At 56.6% G+C, this 16,535-nt stretch overlaps 1 protein-coding gene across 6 annotated transcripts in view; it reads right to left on the minus strand.

Moving 5' to 3' along the window:
* The window catches only part of Shank3 (SH3 and multiple ankyrin repeat domains 3), a 56,965-nt gene that overhangs the window by 2,513 nt on the left and 37,917 nt on the right, over positions 1-16,535 (minus strand). For 3 of the 6 annotated variants that reach the window (XM_071609345.1, XM_071609346.1, XM_071609349.1), the window contains exons 20-22: positions 14,695-14,825; positions 14,059-14,143; positions 7,798-10,060 (exon numbers count right to left, since the gene is read on the minus strand). In XM_071609345.1, coding sequence (XP_071465446.1) covers positions 7,798-10,060; positions 14,059-14,143; positions 14,695-14,825 — 2,479 coding nt within the window. Of the gene's footprint in view, positions 1-4; positions 5,430-7,797; positions 10,061-14,058; positions 14,144-14,694; positions 14,826-16,535 lie in introns of those variants that run through there. The other 3 variants (XM_071609351.1, XM_071609348.1, XM_071609350.1) reach the window with 3 other exon arrangements.

Here is a 16,535-nt window from a genome sequence, read left to right on the forward strand (position 1 = left end):
GCGGAGGGAGAGGGGGTCAGGGCCAGTTGAGGGGGTGAAGTAAAAGGGGGCGGGCAGGGGGGAGTGGGGCAAGGGGCCAGGAGGGCTGTGGCTGGGGAGAATATCCTATTGTTATCCTAATCCTTTTGCTTGGCCCCTAGGGTCAGAGCCAGTGTCCTGATCTCAGGGACCCCTAGACTAGAGCAGTAAGACTGGTGCCTTCCTCCCCCTACTTCATGGAGGCTCCAAGAGCAGCGGACCAAGAAGACAGCCTCTCATGGCAAAGAGCCAGCTGCCCCTTCACTTCCAGCCTCCAACACTGGCTCTGGGCATGGCACCATCCACAGGTGTCTCAGACGGTAAGGCTCAAGACAGTAGCCTTCACCACTCCCCCATACAGCTCTGTTGCCCTGAGGAGACCCAGAGAACCTGGTTAGCTTCAGGGACAGCTGAGTCATGGAAAAGGCTGACAGTGGCACAAGACTAAACAGGTCCATGGCACTGAAGACAAACACCAAGAGGTGCTCACCCCCACACGGGGTAGTGTGTGCAGGTGTGAGGACGCAGTACACCACAACACACAGGTAGCCTCCCTGCACAGGACAGTTCATGACAGCAATGGTACCCACTCAGGTGGCAGACATGCAGCCATGGCAGGGGCTCCGCGGCTCACAAGCAGACATGTGCAGACACATTCAAGAACGGATGGCATTTCACTTCCTCACCTGCCAGGACCCAGGACCTCTAGCCCTACCTCATCCTGACCATGACAGGAGGCCTGCCTGGGGTGACTGCTCCAGAGCAAACCCACTCCCACATCCCCATTCCTCAGGAGCTTCCAGTGGCCCCAAAGCCCCCACGCAGCCATGCAGAGCAGACCTGGGCAGCTAGGCACAGCACATGGACTGTAAGAGGCATGGGATGGGCATGCTCACTTACACAGCCGGCGCTCGGGACCACCGCGCAGCTAGACAGAGCAGCCACATGCAGATGGGCAGGAGAGAGCAATGAGAGAGAGTGTTAGCAGGCCAGGCCCACACGGCCCAAGTCACAACCACACAACGGGCAGCCAGGTGCAGGGACCCCTACCAGAGACCCTGTGCAGGGAGGGACTCAGGAGTTGGGCCCAGCTACCCTGGAGGTGCTGGGGGAAAGGAGGCACCTGTGTGGGATCTGAAAGTGCAGGTGGACTTGACAGATAAGAGTGCACCTGTGACTTGCCTGCACAGGGGCTGTTCTCTTGTGCTCTTGTTTATGCAGTGCAGAGCAGTGTGGATTAGCAGGCACCTGGCACCTGGTGGTGTCATCCACTGACATCCTCTCTGCTGACTGGCCCCTCTCTGTCACCCCCCACCCCAATGCTTGCCCCCAACCCAGGCTGGCCTAAGGGGTCCTCCCTTGGGTTGGGAGTTGCCCTTTGGTACTGTCCTAACCACACAAAATCTCCAGTGCCTGTCCTGCACCTGCATGGCCCCTCCTCATTCCTTCCCTTAAAGTGGGTTCATCTTTCATCTCCATGTGGACAAGGCAGCCCCTCTCTGGAGACTTCTCTCTCCTACTTAAGCTCATTAATATCCCATCCACTGGCTGTCTCTTCCTCAGCCTGTTTTTATGGCCTCCTCCCAACTGTTCAGACCCACAGCAGAACTTCCTGAAGGGGGTAGACCATGCCCGCAGCAGAGAAGGGCTCCAGAAACACCAGAGGTGGCCACAGGGAACAGGCAAAACCACCAGAAGAAATGCTCTCTGGTCCTATGGAGCCTGGCCTGAGGGAGCCACTTACACTTTGGGGTTCCCTGGGGGTGGTGATTGTGTACAGTGCTGGTTGAGACTATGAAGGAATCATACCTGTGGACAGACGGGTTATTCACACAGGAGTAGAACGGGAATATGCACCTTGCCTCCCACCCCCAAACTTACTGACCCTGTCCAGAGCACCTGCACCACATGTCAGACACCTGCCCAGGCCCCATCCCAAGGGGTAGGTTTCTGTGCTGTTGTGATGTCAGGTGTACCTGGAGTCTCAGAAGTATACAGCCAAAGGGGTGGGGAGGACCCTGGCTGAACAGTGGAGACAAGTACAGTGCAGTAAGAGGTTCAACTAGACCCCACCCAGGAGGGTTCACGGAGGACAGAGGAAGCTATGCCTGTCTTGGTAGCACTGAAGCCCTCCTGCCTGGCAGAGGGACCTGGAAGCTCTGGCCAAGGGCACGCTGGGTCAAGGTTCCCAGAGGCTAAGGAAAGAGACAGAGGAGCACTGGGCTGGGAGTGGGGAGAGGGGAGAGGGCCGGTCACACACCCACCCCCTCCCACCCACGCTGGGCATATCAAAGCCTCAGGACACAGGAGGGCGTGACTCACCACACAGGGCTTGGGTATGTACCCTGCTCTCTTCTGGGGGATGAGTGCTGCCCACCTTGTCCCCAGGGCAGGAACCCTAGCCGTGTCCACATCTGACTTTCCAGCAAGCCCGTTTGGGTCCACTGGCATGCGTGGCTCTCTGACCACTCCCTTGGTGGGGCTCCAACCACTACATAGCCACCTCACAACACCTACCCCATCCCAAAGGGCTCTGGGCCACAGCCCGTCACGAGGCACAGCCCACAGCCTCCTCCAGAGGACAGCTTGCTCAGTGAGCATCCACAGCCCCCAGTGTCTCTTCCACCAACGTCTGGATCTTGTCCACTGTCCACAGTGACTCCTGGCCAGTGAGGCTCTTTCCCGCTCCCTGGTAGTCACCAGAGCTGCAGCAGGACCCCTGCTAACCTGCTCATCCATGTCCCTCAGAGGCATGCTCTCCTCAGTCTCCTCCTGGATGGGTTTTCTGTTTCCTGCTCTTCATAGTCTGCATTTTCTCTGGGCCACTGCTTGCTATGGCTGATGTGCCCAGAAACGTCACATGAGGCCCCCCTCTACTGGGGTCTGGTAACATACCTCCCACCCCACCTCAGTGATTGATGCCCCGTTTTTCCCACATGAGAAGCCTAGGAGCCACTGTCAGCTCCTCCCTCTTTTCACCCATATGGCTGACGAGTCACCAGTTCCTGACTTTACCCTAGGTCCTCCTCGTTGATCATCTCTGGTCCAGGCTTATCATCCCAGGACCTTTCGCCTCTTTTGTTGGGGGGTGCTGGGGACTGACTCCAGGGCTTTATGCCAGGAAGACATGCCAGCACTGAACCCCAGCCCCTCCCTTCTTCACTGTGCTTGACTCCTGGTACCTGTCGCAAAGCCAGGAATATAATGCAGCATCTTCCACCCAGGCTTGCTCACCTCTGTCAATCCATTGGTACCAATAGTAGGAAGGAGTCCACGCTCTGGTCTGGCCTCCACCTTTGGCTTTCTGTCTGTGCATTCACATGGGGTAGGTCTAGGCCTATAGCCTCATGATCTGGGGGCCTCATTAAGGGAAATGATCCTCAGTAGGAGCACAGAACCAAACAGGACTCCAGAACTTCTGGGTGTGTCTCTTCTGCAGATGCCTCCCTCCTACCTCACAGACCTGTTCACAGCTCCAGCTTGACATGCCCCAGTGTCACTATGTCCCATCCTCCGTGACCCACTTCTGTGCCCCAGCAGAGTTCAGGGATCTGGAAACGGACACCTGCATATGGCCCGCAGGGACACCGCATCCTAGCCCCAGTGCCTGGCTGTCCTCTAGACACCTGCCATTATGATCACTCAAGCAGGCAGGGCTTTGTCCAGATCCCTTTCAGACATGATAGTAGGCAGGCCCTCGTAGCCAACCTGAAGAGAGTGGGTCTCCTGTTAGGTCCAATGACACTAACAGGTCTGGAGAATACGGCATGCTGTGCCCTCCTCCACATAGCTGATCAAAGGCACTGAGAAGGGGCTGGGGATGTGGCTCAAGCGGTAACGCGCTCGCCTGGCATGCGCGGGGCGCTGGGTTCGATCCTCAGCACCACATAAAAATAAAATAAAGATGTTGTGTCCGCCGAAAACTGAAAAATAAATATTTAAAAAATTCTCTCTCTTCTCTCTCTCTCTCTCTAAAAAAAAAGAAAAAAAAAAGGCACTGAGAAGGGTTGGGGATATAGTTCAGCTGGTAGAATGCTTGCCTCAGATGCACAAGGCAAAAAAAAGGTGGGGGGGGGGCACTGAGAAGTAATGCCACAAAGAAACTTCACATTTGTGTTTCCAAAAGTTATTTCACTGCAAACTTTTTCTATAAAACCAGATAAAAGGGTCAGACAGATGTAAAACTGATAAACAAGGAGAACAGAGCATTGCTGTGGTCTCAGACCACATGTGGGATTTAGGTCCAAGAATGGGCCCTGGAAAACAAAGTGAGTTCAGAGACAGTATAGGCCTCAAGACAGACAGGTGGGAAGGGGCCCACAGCCAGTTGTGGAGCTCAGAATCAGGTCTGAATCAACACGCAAAAACAGCTTAACTCAGGTGTAGGGCCGAGTAGACAAACGGTCTGTCTGGCAGGGCTAGGCCTAAAGGTAGTACCCAGGGCAGATGGATGACCCAGGGTGGATGTCTTAGAGGCCAACAGTCCTAGACTCTCAGAGGCAGACCAAGGCTAATGCATTCTCCAGCTGTCACAGAAAAAACAAGGGTGGCCCAGTACAACCTGGTCATTTTCCTCAAATTCCTGAACTTTAGTTTCATAATATACATAACAGCTTAACTCCAGAAATATCTCAGGCTGCTGGGTACCTGTGGCTAAAGAGCATCACAGCCTGGACCGGGTCATCCTGTAGAAGGTAGTGGAAAGGGGTGCTTCCTTCCTTGTGGTATTCACCAAGGGAGGGAAGAGATGAGTTTGGGAGATGAAACTGAGGGACCACACAAGGAACAAGGGACATGGTGTGACCCTGAAGGTGTTTCTGGCTGCTGCCCTAGGACTTCTGCCAGGATAGGACCTGGGAAGGAAGCAGTCATGCCTGGATGTCAGAACTTCCCACACTTCGGACAATTCTCTCAAAAGCACTCCAGATGGGCCATGAAAAAGACCAGGCCCAAAATAGGATCAGACACAGACATGGCCACAGATGTTCTGTGTTCAGGCCCCTGCCTGCAGCCAGAAGTGGTGGGTAGTGGGGCCCAATTCAGAGGGCTATGTTTTTTTCCCAGCTCTGACAGCAAGGAGGAGCCCAAGAATGAGTGAGCAGAACAGAAGGGAGCACAGAGGCAAGAGGAGACAGGAGCCAGGGCAGTGGTACTTTAGTGCAGTTGGGCAAGCGATAACACTGAGTGCTGTTGGTTACACACACATCTGACTGTGCAGGCAGGTGAGTCCATGCTAGGCAGTGAACATGCTGTCCACTGTGTGTGAGAAGACTGCGGAGCATAACCCCAGTGCTGTCATCAGGAGGGGCTGAAGGGCAGAGCTCCAGGTCACAACAGACAGAGAATGGACCTAGGGGTCAGACACGCCACACTTACTGGATGGAGTGACTCTGGAACCTCAGTTTGATTGTCTGGAAAATGGAGAGTATATTATTGTCCATCTAATAGAAAGGTTGTGAAAATGAAATGATGTGATGTGACATTCTCTAGTGCCACATCCAGCATGTTAACTTTCCCACAAATGCCTCTAACACTTAACCTCAGTGCCTGCCCAGGTGCCTGGGTGTCAGAGAGGGTGAAGGTGATTCTAGCTCAGGGGTGTGAGGACCCATCCTGCCCCAGCCCTGGGCCTGCTTCATGTTTCAGCATGCCCACCCTTAGGGCAGCCTGGAGTTCCCATCATTAGCAGACCCATTCCACAGGTGAGGCACAGAGGGTCTGAGAGTCTAAGTGGCCTGCCCAAGAAAACAGCTGAGATGTGGCCTGGTGAGAGTGGAGATGCAGGGTCATCTGAGGGCTCTAAGCCCATGTCAGGCAAAGCAGCAGGATGCTGAGGCTGGCAAGGGCCACAGCACAAGGGAGGCCTGCTGTTTTAGGGCTGCTCAGCAGCTGATTTCCTATGGAGAGTGACCTCCCCTCAGCCTCAGCTCCTGTTTGCCAGGTGGGCTGGCTCCCCCACCCCAACCCTACTCGTGACGAGCCCATGAGCCCAGTGATCATTGGAAAAGCCCGGCCACTGGAAGCCAGGCGAAGGGCAGAACTTTGCAGGTACTACTAAGAAAAGCTGCCCACTTTCTAGCAGCCTGCAGACCCATGGAAGGTGGGTATTCTGGCCTGGCCTTCCCCACCCCATAAAGCACCCAGGCCTAGCAAAACACAGAGTCACAGGCTAAGAGAACTTGACCCCACCTCTGGAGAATCCCAAGACCACAACCGGAGCATGAATCTAGAGAAGGAACATGCCAGAAGCTTCTGGCTGAGGAATCACTGGATCTGGCCCTGCTGCCTACTACCTGATGGCAGTCAGAGCCCATGATGAGGACTGGGCTCACTGAGCCCAGCTACAGGAGCTGGACATCCAATAGATTTGAGCCCCCCTCTCTGTCCTTCCATGGAATTCATCCTAAACCACAAAAGACAGCACTTGCCTGTGGCTTCACTCTTCTATCCACCTAACAAATGTTTACTGATGGCCTGTACGGGGCCAGACACTGTGCAATGCACTGTGAGTGGCTTTTACTTCCATTGAGACCAAGAGGCAGAGAGGAACAGAGCAACTGGCAGGAGGAGGAGAAGCAGAGGAGGAGGACAGGGCTGGGTCAGGAGACCCCTCCTATCCTGCACAGAGGCCTGGAACCAGGGTACGCATCCTGACTGACCCACACTCTGTGCGTCCACTCCAAGGGTACCCTACACACCGCACTGCTGGAAACAGGCTCTCAGATTTGGCTGGGAATCAGAAGAGGTTGAAAGAGTAGAAGCCTCCAGAGCAAGCTTCAGGATGACAAGCATGGAACCTGGGCCACTCAGGAGAGGCAGCATGAGCTTCCCAAGTTTCCATTCTTCCAGCCAGTTTTGGATACTGAACTAGAAGACGGTAAGATGGACAAGCCCTTAGGAGTAAAACCCGCAGTCCCTAAGCTGTTCACTGCTCACGACTCTGTGGACTCCTGCCTTCGACATCTGGCAGCAAAGAGCCCACTCAGGTGGTCTTCAGAGCAGAAAGGAGTCAGGAGGGAGCATCCTGCCCAAACCTGGGGTTAGGGGACCTTGGGGCAGAAGCAAAAGCAGCTTGAGAAAGGTAGACCAGAGGCTGGCCAGCTGATCCAGCACATATGCAGCCCACAGAGGGCCAGCCCAGGGATTGACAAGAGTGGCACCCAGCCCCCAGTTCAGCCCCTCCCTGTGGCTCCATGCTGGGGAGCAGGACAGAGAAACAAGAAAGGGAAGGAGAAGGTGAGAGGGCAGATGGTATGACCCCACCTATCTTCTTACTGCACTTTAAAAATCCCACACAGGAAACTGTGTTTAAAGGGCTCTAAGGGGTTACCATGAGATGAATGTTTCTGGGCAGAAAAGAGGAAGTTAGTGGCTGGTTCCCCAAAGAAAAGGTGCCAGTGTGCTCCAGGCCTCAAAAAGATAAGCAAAGCAGTTGGCAGTCCAGGACAGATGGCACCAGTTTCCTGGGGCAGCCACACCACCCATGAGGACAGGAGTGGAGGCATTAGCTGGCAGACACAAAGCCAAACCCTGGACATGCTCATGCCCCATCTTGGTCTCAGGGACCCAGCCCCATGGCCAGCACCAACAGGATCATGGAGACCAACAATCCTAAAGAGCCTTCTATCTCAGAGAACCAAGCAAGACTAGACAAAGAGATGGACGACTGGGGTGTGGGACAGGTGAGATGGGACAGAATGAGGAGGGACAGAGGAGCCTGTGAGTGGAGAGGAGGAACAGGAGACAGGGACAGGTCCCTCCCCATATGGCCCTGCTCACCGAGCTGCTGCGATGGGTGACTTCTTGGTGGGGTCCAGCAGGCCACCCAGGCCACCAGCTGGCTCCTCCCCCAGGGAGCGCGTGTCTTTGTTCAGCTGTTGCAGGCGGGAGCTGAGTTCGCTGATCACAGTTGGTTTGTCGTCTTCAGGCCCAGGGAGCCCGCGGCTCTCCACGGGGTCCCCCCACAGCTTGGACCTTCTCTGGAAGAGGTAGCGAGGGCGGGCAGGCCCGGCGGCAGAGGCCAGCCCGGCAGAGGCGGCATGGTGCTGCTGGGCCATAAGCTCGCTGTCCGAGGACTGCTTCAGCAGCGGGTCCCTGAAGGTCACCGGCCCCTTCCCCAGCGGGGACTTGAGCTTGGGCTTGGGAGGCACTGGTGGCTTCTCGAGTAGAAAAGTATGACCATCAGCGAAGGAGGTGTGGGTGTCGGTGAGTTCCCCGCTCTCTGAGCTCAGGGTGGACATGCTGGACACTGTGGAGATGGTGCTTGTGGTCTCCAAGTGGGGGTCACTGGAACTTCGAGTGTCAGCCTCCTCCACGCCAGAGTCGGCGGCAGACTCAGGGGCAGGGGGTGGCTCACTGCTGGGCTTCCCTGAGGCCGGGCTGGGCACCGTGGTGGGCAAAGGGCCCGGGCCAGGGGGTGGGGTGGCCAGCAGGATTCCATTGGCAAACTCTTCAGGGGGTGGCACCAGCCCAATGCGGGCCAACTCCTCCCTGGTCTCCTCATCACTGGAGGACAGTTGAGCAGGCGGCAGGTTCACAGCAAACACCAGCTCTGGCTCCTCTTCTGAGCTGCCCTGGCCTGGTCCAGGGTCTGTTGGGGTGCTGCCTGGGGGCTGGGCCCGGGGGCTAGGCAGGGGCTCTGTCACCGATGCAGTCTGCATGGGAGCCGGGGCCAGCTCTGGGGTGCCCGGGCGCTCCTCTTCAGCTCCCAACCTGCTGGGCTCCTGCCCATTGCTGGTGGCATGCACAACGATGAGGCCAGCTGGCCGCTGCAGTGAAGTATCCAAGACGCTGAGGATCATGGACTTCTTGTCCTCGGGTGACTTACGCTCCTCCCTAGGGGCCTTCTCTACCTCCCTTCGGGCAGGTACAGGAATCCAGGCTGGGCTCCTCGGGGAAAAAGCTGGAGAGGCCAAGGCCCCTCGCTCTGAATCCCGGGCCTGTACATCCACAAACAGGGGTCCAGGGCGTTCTGCATCAGGGCTGTGCACGGGTGTGGGGGACCGGGAGGGCGCCTGTGAGGCCAGAGCTCGTTCTCGGGCAGCCAGAGCAAGGGCCAAGGGTGAGCTAGGGTCCAAGGGTTTGCCAGTGAGTGGGTGGATGAAGGTGGAGCCCGAGGGCCCCAGGCTGGGACCACTGACCAATGGCTTCAGAGCAGAGACTGGGGAAGGGAGCAGCAGGTCGCGGCCGGTGGTGGCGCCGGTCCCCAGGAGGCGCTCATCTATGGAGCGCGAGGGCTGCAAAGACGGCAAGTCAGCACTGGGGGGGCTGCCCTCGATGGCACCCACTGACAGGAACACCGTGGAGCGACGCCGTTCCTCAAGCCGTCGCTCCTTGCCAGGGCCCGCACCCGGGCCTGGGCCCCCAAACGCGAGTCCCAGGCTGTCCCCCGCGCCATAGTCGAGGCCGCCCTGCCGCGGGCCGCGGTGCGTCGGGGACGGCTCCCTGGCGAAGCTGCCTCCTCCTGGGCCAGGACTACCCACAGCCAGGGCCGCTCGCTCCTGTGCATCCTCCACCTGCAGCTGCTTCACCAGCGGGCTCTTGCGGCGCTGCGGCTTGGAGGGCGCGAAGAGGCTGGCGCTGAAGGCGCCGAGGTTGGCGTAAGGGCTGTCGGGGCCGGGTGGCCGAGGCCTGCGCTTCGGGCGCTCAGGCGGTGTGGCTGCGGGCCCGGGCCGGGGGATGTCGCCTGCTTCCGGCGCCGAGTCCTGCAAGATGATCATGGAGCGCGCGCGCTTCTGCCGCTCGGGATAGGGCAGTGGGCCAAGGGGCGCGCCTGGCTCGTAGAGGCCGGCTGTCCCCGCCCCCAGGCGTGCCTCCAGGCCTGGCTTGAAGCTGGAGCGTACAGTGTCATAGGCTCTGCCAGGCGGGGGTGGTGGTGAGAAGGCAGGGGGCGGCCCCGAGTCGAAGTAGTAGGGTGCTGGCGGGGGCGGAGGCGCGGTCTGTGGCGGGGGCGGGATGCCGCGCCCCTCACGCCCAGAGTCCTGCATCGATGTGCTCCTAGGGAAGCGCCCTTCCAGTAGGGACGCCAGCTTCTCATCCTCCCCTGCAGATGGAAGGGTCTGGTGAGCCTGCCCTGGGCGCTGTGTCTTCAGAGACACCCCTGGGGACTGCGGCGCCCCCTCCCATGGAGGCTGGTCCAACCCAGAGTCCATCCCACTCAGGAGCATGGGTCAGGGTCAGCAGGGCATCGGGGATGATTCAGGAAGCCCACAGCAAGGACTCTGAGTGAGAGGCCAGTCTGGGCTCATCCTGGGATACCCAGCCCTGCACAAGTAGGAAGGGCTAGGGCCCGGGAGCGTGCTGAAGTTCAGCCACAGGTGAAGGAAAGCCCCCACGAAAAAGGCTCTGGGACAGAACCTAAGCCCTCCCTGCGTGGGCCCCAAATCTGCCATGCCTGTAGATAAAAATCAGACCATAAGAGGACACTTCAGGCCTGTAGGGGTAGGGGCTCCCATGCAAAACTGAGGAAGGTAGGCTCAGAAAACACCCCAAATGGAACAAGCTGGACCTGTGCATGGCCCCGGGGGCAACCAAAGGTGGGAGCACAGCACTGCTGCAGATAAGGGACAGGACTGTGGCAGAGAGCACCATGCATCCAGCAGAAGGACGGCAGGGCATGGATGGGCCTGACGGGGCTGCTAGGAGGCAGCTGACATAACCACAGTGGCTGGACTTCAGTAAGGGTTGGTGGAGGGAGGATGGGTATGTGACTTAAATAGAACTGTAGGCCAAGCACTCTGCATGTTTCCATTTTAGCCCCTATTGGCTGTGTAATCCCAGGCCAGCCCCTCTGAACCTGTTTTCTCATGGGCTTATGTAACCTTAAAATGAACCCCCTCCTCCTACCTGTAGATGCCATTAGGATCCTAACTAAAACCTGACAACCTCCTAACTCTGGGACATAATGTGGACACCCACAGGTATGTCCAGTGAGGCTGCACATGCTGGGTGGCCCAGCCTGAGGGGTAGGCAGCTCCACACCAGCACACCACATCTGGTACGCTCTGTGTTAGACACAGGCAGGCTAAGAAGTCACTAAAAGATAGGATGCCTGCTCTGACTAAATCCTCCCTCAGTCGCTGCAGTGCAATGTCATCAGCAAGGCCTCTGACCAGCCAGGTGTAATGGCTCTGTCAGGTCAGGTATAACAAGGGTAGGTGGGCTTCTGCTGCAGGCTAGGCTTGAGTTCCAGCTCTACCAGTCACCTCTAGGAATTTCAGTCTCATTTCAGAAGGATTTTCTGCCCATTACAGGGCCATTTAACGTTTACAGTGTTGGGCTGGACAGGTAGCAGCACCCTGGGAAGGTGGCCAAGTATCATCATTTTTAGGTCTGCCTTCCCTCACACTGATGGACAAAGAGTCTGTGTCCAGTTGGTCTGGATCTCCCAGCTGCATTCCTGCACAACACATGCACACAGGATGAACACCCCCAAGACTGCACTAGATGAAGCTCCCCAGGAGGAACAGTTGCACCTCGAGGGTGTAGAGGCGGCAGTGACATGTGAGGATGAAAAAGGGAGATTTAATGCTAATGGCATGCCAAGTTCTGCGTTAGGTGAAGAAAAGTCACTTGCCTTCGCACAGAATGGGAGTCTGTTCTGATGCCATCTGGAGCAAAGTAGATCCTCTCTGCCCCAATCACAGCAAGAGCATTTCCTAGCCTCAAGATGCAGGGTCTGATCTACCATTGTTAGCCACTGCTGGGAAGCCCCTGTGTACCCACTTGGAGCTCAAGCAGGAACAGCCTACTGGTGAGCCCAAGTAGTCCTTGGGGGAGGCACCAGGTGTGCTCCATGTTAACAGATGAGGGCCCTGAGGCTCTAAGGGTTGCACCATGAGCCCAGGGCCACACGGGACACAGGGAGGAGTCTGGGGGAGCCTGACAACCCAGTCCAATGATCAAATTGGCAACTAAAAGCAAGGGACCAAAATGAGCACCTGTCAGATCACTTGTTCAGAGAGTATAGTGGGCCCCAGTGAGAGGAGGTGGCAGGCCTGCCAGGAGGCTCAAGGCCTACAGAGCAGATGCACAGGGCTGGACCTGCAGTGGTCAGTCCTGCAACTGGATGGCTATCCAGGCAGAGTGAGAGCAGGAGGACAGTAGCAAGACTGTTAAGACCCAGATCTGAGGGAGGTGGAAATGGAGGGGGCCAGTGCTGGTGCCCAGGGCCCTGGGACAATGAGAAGTCCACGAAGGGTTAAGCTAAAGGATGTACAGTAATGACTGTACTGCAGAAAAGTCTCCTTTGCCAGAGGGATGGATGTCAGGGCAGAGAGGGGGCTGGAGGTCATGAGAACAAAGCTGTGGTCCAGGTGCAAGAATAGGGCCTGTACTGGGCAAAGCTTGAGACATGTAAGGAGGCAGCCCATCCAAATTATTAGGTGAGGCAGAGGATAAGAAAGAAACCATAGAGAACGCCCAGGGCTTAGGCCAGTGAGGGCAAAAAGAAGCACCTCTTGGCTCCAAAGTAGCTGCAGTTTCAATAACCTTCTTCCACCACTCTCCCATCTACAGAAATGATTCTCAGCAATTCATGAAGGACCTTTCCATATACCCATGTTTCTACATATTGGCATCTGTCAGCAATTTTCCCCATTGTCCCCTGGAAACTTCCACTTACCCTGCATTCTAAGCTCAAAACTGCCACCAACCTTCTGTGACACCCAAGGGTGGCTGGAGCTCCCCAGTTAGCTCCATAGGTATGTGTACCTTGATACCCAACATGGAACTGAAGGACCCATCCTTTCCACCTGAGCCTGAGATCCAGCCCAGGGTCAACCTAGAGTAAGCAGGGCTCCTGGGGGAAGGTGAGGGACTGGAGTTTGGGCAGCTGATTGGCTTGAGGATGGATAGCAGGCAATAGGCAGGACACTTGTGTGACCTTCAGCAAGTCAATTTACTGAACCCTTTGCTTCACTAAAATAAATGATGTTCCCCAATATGGTCACCGAGAGTATGAGATAAACACGTGCATAAATGCTGTGTCTGCCCTGTGCTGGGCAGGGAAGCTTTGGGGTTTGGTGGCTATCCGCAGGTAGGTAGATGGACAGTGGGCAGCTCTGTGGGTGGCAGATGCACAGGTAGGCAGCTGAGGGAGACTGAATGCCTGTGTAGATACAGTCCTGCCTGGGGTCAAGGAGGTGGCCACATATGGGGTGTGGTGGAAGAGGGGCAGTAATGAGGCCACGAGGGAATAAGAGGTAGAAGGAAAAGATGCGGAGGGCTTGGCCTTGAGCAGGTCCCTCAGTTAGTGGGTTAGGGCCTGGGGACTGAATGGTGCAGGCTGAAGGAGGGAGAGCCAGGAAGCACTGTGCCCAAACCCTGGGAGAAGCTTCACTGAGGAGGGATCCAAGAAACCTGGTGGAGTGGTAAGAAGATGCCTGGTGGAATGTGCCCTGGGAGATTCCCCAGAGGCCTCTGGTAGCCCTGGGGGGAGGAGTTTCCCTTTAGATGTGGAGAAAGCTCATCAGACACAGGCTTAGGGCAATATAGGAGACCTTTCCAGGAAAACTGGCTGTGAGGTAGAGGAGAGTGCGCATCGCATGGTGGGTGTGGAGCAGGTCCTAGGAGAGACTGTTTTACGGCAAGCTGGACCTTTGCTTGCATCTTGCTACAGAGGAGCAGCCAGGATAGGAGATAGCTGATTTGGGGACAAGGACACTGGTGCTAGTGGGAGGCAGAGTGATGGAGGGGAACACCCAGTGGACAGGTGTTGGGGGCACCCAGTGCACATAAGATAGACCAGCAGTACCCAGTGGTTGAGGGATGCTACCCAGCGGACAGAAGTGGTGAATCCAGTGGGCACCAGACCAGGAAAGAAATCTCAAGAGTCTCTTCCAGCTGCCTGTCCCTGGACTCACGGAGGGACAGACATACTTATGTCCAAAAATGGGACCCCTGGTCTGGGCAGGAAGAGGTTGGACTCAAGGAACTGAAAATTCCAGCCACGGGTGGGAAGAGACAGCACCCTCCAACCCTGAATCCACCAGCCTAGCCCCATCCCTCCCAGCCTCATGCAGTCCCTCAGCCCAGCCATACCTACAGACTTGGTCCGTGGAATCCCCTTCCGCAGAGAGCCCGGCAGCTTCTCTGGGCCTGGGAGGCCCTGGCGCTCAAACAATGACTGTGGGGGTCGGGGAGGGGGGAACATGGAGGTTCCAGGGCATTAAGGCCCCCAGTGCTCCATTGAGCCCCACCCCTCCTCCACCTAAGCCAGAGACTGGATACACCCCATGCACCCTCCAAAACACTGGTACCCGTGGCCTGGGCCAGGAATCAAATCTGGCCCTATGCTCAGGTAGCAGGTTGTGTGGGCAGTGCAGACAGTGACAGTGTCGATGGTGGGTATAGGTCCCAGGCATGGTCTGGAGGAAGGGAAGAGTCCAGAAGGTGCCAGGGAGACCAGGAATGGTCATGGATAGGACATGCTATGTGGTAGCCTCCACCAGGACAGGGGTCTGGTGGTCCTAGAGTGGTACAGAAGCTGCCTGGGCTGGGAGGTATGCAGGCTGCAGCCACAGGAGACCCACTGGTAATAAACTGGCCATCCTGGGGACTGAAGTGGTCCCAAGAGTCTCCAAAAAGCTCTGAGGTATTTCTCCCACCTCCAGAGAGGAGATCCAAGAAAGAGGAAGCATGGCCCTCTGATCCCCATATCCTACCCGGCCAGCTTACACTGATCTCAGCAGGGGTGATCCTCCGGCTAGTGGGCCGCTGCTTGACAGTGGCTGCTCTGGAGTCGGCGTCTGCAATGTCTGGCCTCAGTGCTGGCTCTGCAGCAGCTGCCAGGATCTCATCCAGCTTCTCTGCAGTGGAGGAGATGCCACCTCAGCCCCCAACCTACCTCTGGTCCCCCAGGCCCACCTGACCCATAGTGCTGACCACGGCCACTGGGACCCAACCATCTTCAGGCCCCTTACTGCCCAAGGCTCACAGCCTGGACTACATCTTGTATCCCATACAAGCCCCTCATGTCCCAAAACCCAGCCCCCCAGCCTATCATCAAGATTCCACCTGCCCCTGGGGAGTAGCCACACTGGACACTCCAGGAGTAGCCACTATGGCAACGAGGGAAGAAACAAGGGTGGGGGATAGAACCATTTAGAGCCCCTACTCCCTGACTCCCCTCTGTCCCGGGCCTGATCTTGGCACATGGCCTAAGCCAAGGCAAGCTGCTCCTAGTGGGACCACAGCCCTGTGACAGACTCTGATGTAAAGCATGTGTCCACAGGATGTTCAAACAGGTAATAAAATAATCAATGACCGCACATGTGGGGGATACAGCCTAACAACAAGGCTCAGGCTGGGGATCTAAAAAACGGTTCAGTACACATGAAGAGGTCAAAGAGTCTTCCTCCTTTACCCCAAAGAGAAGCAGTTCCAGCCACGGTGGGTGCTAAGAAACAAAGAGGAAAGCAGGATGGCTGTAAAGGATCCTCCTCATTGAAGGGGCTGGGAAAGCCCCTCAGAAAGCAGTGGGAGCCAGAGAAGCAGGGGAGACCCACATGGGGCTGATGCCTGAACAAGGCCCACAGGCAGATGTACTAGGCGGCCTCTCTCCGAGTCTGTTAATAGAAGGAAATCTTTGTTTGCTGTCCTTATTAAAGTGAAGTGTTTTTAAAAGTGGCACAATTGCGTATCAAAAGAATTTGGAAATGTCCAACTAACATGACTGAGGGCACAGAGCTATGGGGAGACGGCCACTCAGCTATATCTCAGAGCATGTTCAGGGCCAGCATCAGGGGACAGAAGGGGCTGGGGAAGCACTTGAGTCTACCTGGCAGCTACACAAGCTCTCTCCTCTGGTGGCCTCACAGAACCCTACCCATCCCCTCAGGCTTCCTATCCCCAGGTCCTATTCATCTCTCAAGGGCTCTGCCGACCCTGGGGTGGGGGGCACTGGCCCTGGCCGGCTTCCACTCTCACATGCCCCTGATGAAGAGTTCCCATGCTCATCCTGAACACCTCCTGCTCCTTCCAGCCCCGAGCTGTGGCTTCAAATAGCGCCTGCTGGCTCCACCTGCCACCCCTTGGCAGCTTCTTGAAGGGTCCGGTACCCACCGCCCCCAGACCAGACCTACACTGCACACTGACTGCCCAGAGTTGGGGCCCTCACCAGATACAACAGGCATGAGCACAGCCAGGCACCATGCAGCTGGCTCTAGGGAGAATCCCTGCAGTGGGACCCATGACTGCACTAGCCCAGTGCAGGTACTCAGTGCCCATTAGAGGCAAAAGGCACCTTGTCTCCTGAGCCCAGCTGTGTGCAGGCCTTCACCAGCTCCTCCCAACACAAACCCCCAGAGTGGCTCCCGGACCAGGGATGGCTAGATGAGGGACCTTCCCATTTATTTTTGAAGTGGACTGAAGAATTTCCTTTCAAAGGTGAAATCACCATCGCCTTCCTGTGTTAACAAGTCCTTGGTGATATCCAGCATGTGCAGGTTCTTATCTCCCACAGCAAGCATATAGACGATGCCATTATCACCCTCACCCTACCAGGAGCAAACTGAAAC

The sequence above is a fragment of the Marmota flaviventris genome, chromosome 3 (assembly GCF_047511675.1).
Source record: "Marmota flaviventris isolate mMarFla1 chromosome 3, mMarFla1.hap1, whole genome shotgun sequence".
NCBI lineage: Eukaryota > Metazoa > Chordata > Mammalia > Rodentia > Sciuridae > Marmota > Marmota flaviventris.